General features: G+C 43.1%; 1 protein-coding gene across 2 annotated transcripts in view; it reads left to right on the plus strand.

The window, feature by feature from the left end:
- LOC147888296 (putative prolyl 4-hydroxylase 10) overlaps window positions 1-9,568 on the plus strand; it is a 44,111-nt gene extending 34,543 nt beyond the window's left edge. Inside the window, exons 4-8 of one of the 2 annotated variants that reach the window (XM_087393123.1) lie at window positions 7,787-7,884; window positions 8,161-8,290; window positions 8,421-8,608; window positions 8,704-8,818; window positions 9,145-9,568. In XM_087393123.1, coding sequence (XP_087249249.1) covers window positions 7,787-7,884; window positions 8,161-8,290; window positions 8,421-8,608; window positions 8,704-8,777 — 490 coding nt within the window. In that variant the 3' untranslated portion in view covers window positions 8,778-8,818; window positions 9,145-9,568. Of the gene's footprint in view, window positions 1-7,786; window positions 7,885-8,160; window positions 8,291-8,420; window positions 8,609-8,703; window positions 8,819-9,121 lie in introns of both variants that reach the window. The other variant, XM_087393124.1, reaches the window with a different exon arrangement.
- The last annotated feature ends 520 nt before the right edge of the window (window positions 9,569-10,088 follow it).

Here is a 10,088-nt window from a genome sequence, read left to right on the forward strand (position 1 = left end):
CAGCATCTTTCTTCCTGGTCTTCATAGTTTCCAAGAGCACAAACATATCAATGTTGATGTAACTCTTTTGCTCTTTGTCCTTTTCCACACTCTTTAATGCATCTTGTCCATATTCTGCAATACAAGATCGTTGTAGTCCTTTACCTTCTTCGAGTGTCCAAGCCTTAGAAACATTTTGTGAATCATATGGATTGAAGAGGGTCTTATCACTTGTCATGCAAGGGCAGTGTCTACTCTTGTACAAGAGGAGGTCATGATTGGAAACCATCATGTAAGTCATGATATACTCTTTCTTCATGTAAGCTCTTGTCATAGTCAACCTCACTAGTCAACTAGTCAACTAGTCAACAAGATAGTATGACTTGAAATCCACTTCAACCTAACTTCAATCCTCAATATAAAAGATGAAAAATGCATTGAACTGAACTTCAAAGAGCATTCTCAGAACTGAAAAAGCAATCTCTGAATCTCTGAATTGTACTTTAACTCCTCAAGCATCACCTTAGCATTTAGTGTAGCATCAAACTTCAAAAAAATGTCTAGAAATGCTTGTAGAAAACAAAGGAACTTTGGAGGATTGATACCTCACTCCACAAAGCATCAAGATTGGGGCATTTGCTGCGCAATCAAAGGTCTATTGATAGAGAAGACCTACAACCAAGCTTGGGCAAAGAAATGCGTCAGGTCGCCATAGCCAGGAGCTTCAATCCCGATTGGTTTTTCTGTCAGTACGCCTCATATAGTGGACCATTAGCCTTCAAAATTCATCAGCAGCTTCCTAATAAGGTCGCCCAGCAGCAACGCAGAGCATTTGAGCAATGGTGGCTCCAGCAGGCTCAATTTCAAGAAATGGCACGGGATGAAGCGAGAAGCAGCACGGGCTGTAGAAGCTTTATTTCTTCAATTCCTCCAAGGTGGAAGTGCGCCCTAACGAGGGGAAACTACAGCTGAAAGGGCATGAGCAATGGTGGCTTGTAGGTGGAGAATAGGCTTAAAGCATTTCAGGAAGGAAGGTGGAAGGAAACTCCATTTGTCAGCAAGCTTTGATACCACATGTTGGTTCATAGATGGAACAATGAGGCAAAGATGAAACACAATGAACAAAACTTTATTCATGAGTGGTCACATATATAGGCAACTACCTACATGTTGGTAGATCCCAGATCCACAATTATCTATATGATTATCTCAATCAGTCACCTCCTATGATCACTTCAAATCCACACATCACACCAACCTGACATACCTAACTGCCAAGGCACTAGAACCTTGTAGCACACCTACACTCACACACTTCTTGCATAGGACTCCTAGCCCATAGGGGCACACACACACACATACGTCAATTTGTTCTTCATAAGGGTATGTATTTTGGATGGAGTTCAACCATTAAAGATTCCTTAAATTTCAGACTCGTAAGCACAAAGTTTGTGCATGGTCTCCACACTAAATGTCACGTATAGTAATAGTTATCCAAATATTGGAACTTGTCGTCCATCTAAAAAGAAAATTACGAGTAAGAGGAGTGGTCCAAAGGAGACGTGAGACAGTTTCCCACAGATGAGAACACTCACACACGTGCGTGTGCATGCGTGCACACACATGTATGCATATGCAAATCTAAATATGTGTGTGTACATACATACATACATATATACATATGTGCATAAGAAAGGAATGGAATTTATGAAAAATAGAAAGGATATCACGTTAAAATTATATCTAACTATCTGCTGAAATATCCCTCATATACTTTTTGTTTGCCTCACCCTCATATCTGTAACATGCGGGGACTAGCGATGCGGAAAATAGATGAACGTACAAGGAGAACTCAAGCATGAGAGATACAAGAGATCTACCTAACTATAGTACACTGCTTTATTTTTACATGGTTGCCAAATCGACATACAAAACTGTGCTGAGACAACTCCCCTAACTATGACATGTGGGAGATGGAGCTATGCTGTGGAACTAATAGGCTGGTTGAAAGTGCTGTTGGAGGCTGGGAGCTGCATGCAGAAGTGAGGGGCAACGCCTCCTTTTAGATAGGGGTTGGAAAGGTCCATTTGGGCCGACTCAGCCAGCCTGAACTGGCCGACTTGCCAGTCAGCTGGTTGGCTGGGCTGGTCGGGCTGTTTTCCCATCCCTAGGGCCAACCAGGAGGCGGTTGAGGCTGCCTATAAAGGGCGCCTCCCCCAGTCTACTTTCTATGCATTTCAGTGCCCTTTTGAGGCCCCAAATCGTGCCAAATCTGCTGCGTAGGGAGATGCAATTGGCCGACAAGGTAGTCAGTTGCCACCGCCACCTGGGCTTGACCCTGGTGCATGTGACATTCCCCTCTTTTGAACTTGTTGCTAGGTGGATACCTCGCAATGCTTTGCTCTGGCGACCCGAACTGCTCCGCTGTGGCTTGTGGCTTTGGGCAATGTGAATGAACCCCTAGCTTGTCCTCGACTCGTCCCTAGACTAGGGCTCACAACGGGGTCACGGCGTACGACAAATGGGTCAGATGTGTGTCACAATGCTCCCTAGTGTAGGGGTGCAAGTGACAATATCCCGCAACCCATGTTGCAACCTATCTATCTACAAGACAGAATCTTGAAAATTGGTACAATCTTGTGGTGTTTCAAGCTCAAGTTTCACCCAATCTAATTCCTTGGTATGAAGGTCTCATAAGGTGGAGGTCCCAATGAAGCTCCACCTCTCCTAGTGCTCTTACAAAGTCAAGGATGAAAGGAGACAAGTCCTTTGCAAATAAACATATTTTACAAGGTTGCTGATAATATGATAAATTCTTCTTAAGTGGTGTGTTGCCCTATCAACTAGATTGTCTAAGCATTGCTTTGCTTAGATGCTTGTTAGGAAGATACTAGAATGAAATCGTATAGTCTTCACAAGTAGTTGTAGCTTGAATGAAGAGATTGTGGTTAGCCTTTATGCATGATGGAGTCTATGGTTTTCAACTTTATGAGTGACTATCATGAGATTGAAATATGGGTTTTGTTTTTAGAGGATGAGTTTGGGCATGCTCCTGGATGATTCATCGTTGCCGTATTAGATTCATCGCTGCCGTATTAGCGGATCTGCAAATTTCACCTTGTGAAGTTTTCATTGCTTGCTGGTATTGTGATAAATTCTTTCTATCTGAAGTGGTATGTCGCCCTATCAACTAGATTGTTCAAGCATTTTTTTGCTTAGATGCTTATTTGGGAGAGACATGAAATTGTATAGTCTTCACAAGTAGTTGTAGCTTGAATGAAGAGATTGTGGACTACTTTTGATTGGCCTTCTCTTTAGTGCTAGCCTTTGTCATTAGGGTTGAGTGTGCCTTTCACCTGTGAATTGTCGACAAAATCTCAGTACAAACCATTTTATAAATGGATGCTCAAGTATGTGTGGATTTGTGTGTGTGAGAGTATATGTCTAATTAAGGTCTACACTCACTGTTAGGTGCTGATGACATTCGTGGGGATGCAATAGTAGCTAGTCCTTTCTTGATGGTGGAGTTTATGGTTTTCAATCTTATGAGTGACTATCATGAGATGGAAATTGCACTATGTGTTGTGTTTTTAGAGAATGAGTTTGTGCATGTTCCTATATTCCTTGAAAATTTCACCTTGTGAAGTTTTCGTCCATGTTGCGGTTTGCTGATATTGTTCTTTCTATCTTAAATGGTGTGTTGCCCTATTAACTAGGTTGTCTAGGCCATTCTTTTGCTTAGTGTTGCTGCTTTTTGGTATTGTAATAATTTCTTTCTATCTTAAGTGGTCTCTCTTGCCCTATTAGCTAGATTGTCTAAGCATTTTTTTACTTAGATGCTCTTTTGGGAGATAATAAAATGAAATTTTATAGTTTTCACAAGCATAGTTTTTTCCATATGTTACTGTACGCATACGGCATACGGGTATGGAAGTATGATTGGAGTATGGTTCAGCCCGTGGGGCTGAATCATAGGTGACCTAATTTTACAACACAAAACAACAGGATAATATACGTTGTACACATTGAATAAAAGAGAGTTACAAAACTTTTAACATCAAACCTTAAAATTCAAACTTGTATTAATTTTAAAGTCATGAAATTGATTTAAAAAACGTTTCATAAAGATCTGGAAACCAGGTTTTCTCCCCAAAAAAAAAGGCAAGTATGATTGGCCGTACCATACGTGTACGGAAAATTAATTTCATACACGTATGGTTCAGCCAACCATACGCGTACAGACCCAACTATGTTCACAAGTAGTTGTAGCTTGAATGAAGACATTGTGGACTGCTTTTTGATTAGCCTTCTCCTTTAGTGCTAGCCTTTGTCAGAGTTGAGTCTTCCCTTCACCTCTTAGTGTCAACAGAAACTAACCTTTTTACAAATGGAGCTCAAGTGTGTGTGGGTGTGTGGATTTGTATGTGTGAGAGCATATGTTTAGACTCTGTGTGAGAGCATATGTTTAGACTATGCTCTACATCCACTGTTTGATGCTGATGACATCAGTGGGGATGCCATAGTAGATAGTCCCTGGGCGATGGAGTTTATGGTTTTTCAACCTTATGAGTGACTATCATGAGATTGAAACTGCATTATGATTTGTGTTTTCAGAGAATGAGGTTATGCATGTTCCTGTATTCATCTAGATATATGCTTTTGTCCTATTAGCGGACATGCAAAGTTTTCGTCCATGTTGCGGCTTGCTAACATTGTGATAAATTCTGCCCCATTAGCTAGATTGTCTAAGCATTTTTTGCTTAGATGCTCGTTTGAGAGGGACTAAAATGAAATTGTATAGTCTTCACAAGCAGTTGTAGCTTAAATGAATAGATTGTGGACTACTTTTTGTTAGCCTTCTCCTTCAGTGCCAGCCTTCTTCATGGCTGAGTCTGCCCTTCACCTTGGGAGTGTCGATAGAAACTCAGTACAAAGACCTTTGTATGAATGGATGCTCGAGTATGTGTGAGAGCATATGTTTATACTATGGTCTACACCCACTGTCGGGCACTGATGACATCAGTGGGGATGTCCATGCTATGCGTGATGGAATTTATGGTTTTCAATCTTGTGAGTACTGCACTATGTGTTGTGCTTGTAGAGGATGAGTTTGGGCATGTTCCTCGATTCATCTCTCTCTCTCTCTCTCTATCTATCTATCTATATATATATATATATATATATATATATAGTACAAGCATCCTTGGCTTCTGTCTGCCAACCTGCCAAGACTGTGTAAGAGAGACCTGCTTCCTCCCATGAATAGGAAGCTTATGCCTCTTCGAAGTTGCTCTATGTAGAGCATTTGAGGTTTCTCCCATCTCAAAAAATCACCATCTCTTCAATAACAACAGCTGCATCTTTTGCAGCCTCTAGCCTCCTGCATATGTCCTTCACTTCAGGTGGGGCTGCCATGCAAGCATTAGCTCCCTTGTGCATCCTTCATAATGATGATCACAATAGACACATTTGCATCTCTTCATCCCACTCGTGCCCTTTCTAGAATCACCTTCTAGAATCACAATGGGGTTGAATGGGATTCAATGATGATCAGACTTGACAATTGAATCTTGAAGTTTAAACTAAATTGAAATGGGAACAATAGCCTTACCTTGGCATTGAGCAATCAAGAATCAATCATCGAATATGAGATTTGAATCATGAAATTAAAACTAAGCATAAGTATACACTGTTATATTGTACATGTGGTGACTGATGATTGCTTGCAGCTCAATGCTCAGTGCTGATTGCTCAGTGCTCACTGCAGTTTAACTTCTGATATTCCAAAGATTCACGTTATGGCCGAGGACTTAGAAGGATGCTTCTGCAAATTCACTAGCAAATAGGTGAATCTGTAGAAAAACACGGGGAAGCTCCCTTCTATATACCAATTCGCCTCACCAGCGGAGGATTTACTCGAAGAATGCAAGACACAAATACAAAAGACACAACTCGATGCGTGTGCTTACTTACGAGTAAAGAGGGCAACACAGATCTGAAAGAGAACATATATGTACAGCCAAAACTAAATGTATATAATATTGCTAACCAAGTACAACCAACACCTTCAGCAAACAATCACTGAGGTAAGATACCAAAAGATGGCTCCATTTGCTGCAACATCTGAAGTAGACTTTTTCTCTTCTGCCACGTGCCTCTGTGTAGGCTTCAGTAGCTGCTCAAGGTAGAGCACTCTTGCAAAAGTTCTGCTCCGTGTTCTCTGTTGGTAGGACACTTCCGCTGCAGCTCCTTGTGCTTTCCTGATGGCTCTCTTACTGAATGCAAATATGCTCTGAATCTGCTGGATGCCTGCTCGAACACACAGTGATTCCTGACCTGTTGGTGCCCTGGAATGCAGCATAAAGTGTGTTGTACTGGAATGAATGACTGTCCCCACCTAGGGTCTATTTATAGGGCATACAGCCCTCAAACCTGGCCAACCAGTCTGTCAGCCAACTATCGACTGGGCAGACTCAGTCTGTCCCTCCTCTTTTCAGGCGACCCTGTCCTGGGTCCATTTAAGACCCCTCTACAGGTGCCTCTTGCTGGGTTCTGCCCCAGCCCTCCTGCAACAGACAATAATCCCGAAGATGTACTGCTGACCACAGTCAAGGGAGCTGCCATGAGAACCCCTCTGGCCAGACTAAAAGTCACCACCACCCAAAAACAAGCGAGAAACACAGCTCCTGCTAGCCAAAAGGAAGAGACAAGCTCGGGAAATGGCCGGAAAACTGCTTGCTTGTCAGTAGGGGGAGGGTGAGAGGGGGGGGGGCGCTGTGAATTACAGCCACCGAAAAGGCTGGCTGGCTGCCAGAAAACCAGGAGAAGTCAGAAAAAAGTAGTAGCCTGGGGGCAGAGGACAGATGGCCTCGCTACTAAGCCTGTGCCGAAGCAAAGTCAGACTGAAGGAAGGTAACCACCACAGCTTCAGGGTGAGCTGGGGCCTCAAAAACAGAGGCTAAAAGACCACGGGCTGCTTGAAACATGGCTGGGGGGGAAGGGGGGGAGGGGGAAAGAGGCGGCAGGAGGCAGCGGGGCAACAAGGAAAGGAGGAGGGAGAGGGGGGGGGACGACATGGAAAGAAGGCGGGGGCAGGGGAGGTGCGGTGAAACAGAAACAGGGAGGTGGGGGAGAGGTGCGGAGGGGAAGGTAGAAGTGGCAGAGCGGGGTACGCAGGCAAGAGAGAGGGGGGCGGGGTGGTGCAACAGCCACTGGGGAGCTGGGGAAAGGTGAAGAGATGGTTGGGGGGGGGGAGGGCAGAGGGGGGCCCGGAGGGAAAGCAGAAGGGGGCTGGGGACGGGGCTGTCGAAGGGGAGGCTAGGGATCAGCCAAGGAGAGCATCAGACCTCTGGGGAGGGTTCTATTGAAATTGCAGATACAGGGAAGGTGAAGCTTAAATGACATGCAACCTTAGTGGGTAGTGGTACTACGATAGTTCGACAAGCTTAGTATATTGTTACATGGTAACCTAGAGGTAGGGACTTTCATCACAATAACAAATTGGTGTCATTTTTATGCTAATTAAGTAAACTTCCAAGAGTTCCCGTCTAGGTAATCAGTAATTGCATAGGATGTAGACGAGTGCACCTCAGTTAACCCTAGTCTTGCAGCTAGCTCCAGCTAAATATTTCTAACTTGAGAATGTCACTCTTAAGACTTCCTGATCTAGCGCTCTATAGGAGAATTTGTACCATCCACTCTAATATCAAGGCGTGCATACAGGTAGCACAAGTCCGGGAATATTTTTGGGTCAAGACCAAGCTAAAATCTGTGTATCATCTATGCTAATCTGGACATGGTCATGCAGGGTACGCACAAGTTCTGGAACATTTTTGGGTCGAGGCCAAGATAAAATCATTCGAGCAATAGAGAAGAGGATTGCAGACTTCACATTTATTCCAGTAGGTATGGGTTTTTGGAGTTTTTTTGCAACTCTTCTTGCTAGATCAGAATCAGTTAAATGCATGGACTTCAGCGTGGATGTTTTCATACGGGTTTTCTCTATGATAGAGACCTGGCATTGTGGCTAAACTCAAATACAATGAGTGTTGAGATGATAGCTTCTTGAAGGATGCTGCCAATGCACTCGCATATGCGCTCTGGTGAATATATAGCAATACTATAAGATCTATATGTTCACATTGATAAACCTAAGACCTGTATGCACAATTGTGGAAGCAGAGCATGGAGAAGGAATCCAAATTCTACACTACGAAATTGGACAAAAATATGAAGCTCATTATGACTATTTCCATGACCAGTTTAACATCAAGAATGGTGGACAACGCATCGCAACTCTATTGATGTATCTGTAAGGACAAACTTGCTGATAATATATTTAATATTGGTCTCAGTATTTACTCAAGATTTTATTGCAATGAAAATGGCCTGCAACTATGAATATTTTGATATCTTTCCATGGGGCGTTGTTGTTTGAGCAGCTCAGATGTAGAAGCAGGTGGCGAAACTGTTTTCCCATCTGCAAAGGTAAACAGCAGTTTGGTTCCCCACTGGAATGAACTATCAGAATGCGGGAAAAGTGGTGTGTCTATTAGACCCAGACGTGGTGATGCCTTACTCTTTTGGAGCATGAAGCCTGATGCATCATTAGATCCATTGAGTCTTCATGGTACGGTGGTTACAGCCTCAGTGCTGATGTTTTGGAGCTTCTGTGGATACCGATAGTTTTTCTTTATATTGATATCGTTTATAACTGTTTTCCAGGTGGTTGTCCAGTTATAATTGGTAATAAGTGGTCGGCTACAAAGTGGATGCATGTTAATGAGTACAAGATCTGATGCTGATACTCCGAAAAAGGTAGGGGTGGGTGTGTCTATGCGTGCATATGTGCATGCAGGGGGTGAATAGGCGCATGGGCCTGTGTGTGCATGTCGGCACATGCATGGGTGGAAGTGCATGTGGGAGGTGGTGGTGGGTGTACGTGTACTGGGGGGATATCCATGTGCATGTGCCATGCAGGGGGGTGGGAGTGCATGCTTGTGGTGGGAGGGTTGGGGGTGGTGCAGGGGCTGAGGGTGTGCTTGTGTATGGATATCTGGGTGTAGGTGGGTTGGCCTGTATCCCAAATCAATTCTGCTTGTTTGATTTTTTAGAGTGCATATAACCCATTTGCTGATAACAGGAGCTAAGGACTTAAATGAAAAGGTACAACAATGGACACAGGAGGGCGGGGATCAACCTGTCTCAAGGAATGGTCCCATGAAATAAGATCGGTCATTGTCCTTGCACAATCAGAGCATGCAGTTGTCTTCTTACAGAAAACTGTGAGAAGCTGTTTTTGCAGAGAAGCCTCAGCTGCATGATAAGCAGGGCAGTTGCTCTTTTGGGATATAGGGACATCTGCTTCAAATATTATCATTCTATGCATCCAGTAGCATGTAGTTGCGATTTAGAAGCGGTTCTGAAAGCTTTGTTGCTGAGAAAAGTGTTATTTATAAAAGCTCCTAAAGTCTTTTCTTACTTAACTATATAGACACCTTTGAACTACAAAAAGGTGCTTAAATGATATGCCTCAACTTTGACCAACACGTGTGCTTTTGATTAAAGAGACTGAAAAGAAAAGTTTACTAATTCTGAATTTTTTGAAATTATATGTATCCTCAGCTTTCTTTGCAATGGACTTTTAGAATGGCAGGACTGCTGTACTTGGGTGGGATTTGACATGCAAATTGCTAGATTTGGTCAGAGACTTAAAACAAGCATTCCCTTGTAATGAAACTCTAAAAAAGGAAAAGGTCACATAATGGATGTCATTCCAAAGGTACCCAGAGTAGTTAAAATTGGACAACCTCAACACGGTAAAAAGTAGTTTAAGTCACGGGAGTTCTTGATTCAGCAGTTTTTGGAGTGAAAACCTTAGGGCACACCAACACACGAGGTGAGCCTAAGGTGGTGCCAAGGATTTATTTAAATAATTAAGCTGGTAATTTCACGAAAAGTGGACCTGTGGAAGGATTCAATGGCCACCTCATTTTTTTGGGCAGGACATGCATGCATCTTTACCTAGTTCCCCTTTTTCCTCTTGCATGTCCCACCTCCTTTTCCACTAATTAATACATTTTTAAATTCCATTCAATTGGGGGATCTCT

This window comes from Dipteris shenzhenensis, chromosome 22 (genome assembly GCF_047967505.1).
Source record: "Dipteris shenzhenensis isolate YYH24624 ecotype China chromosome 22, Dip_SZ_1.0, whole genome shotgun sequence".
Classification (NCBI taxonomy): Eukaryota; Viridiplantae; Streptophyta; class Polypodiopsida; order Gleicheniales; family Dipteridaceae; genus Dipteris; species Dipteris shenzhenensis.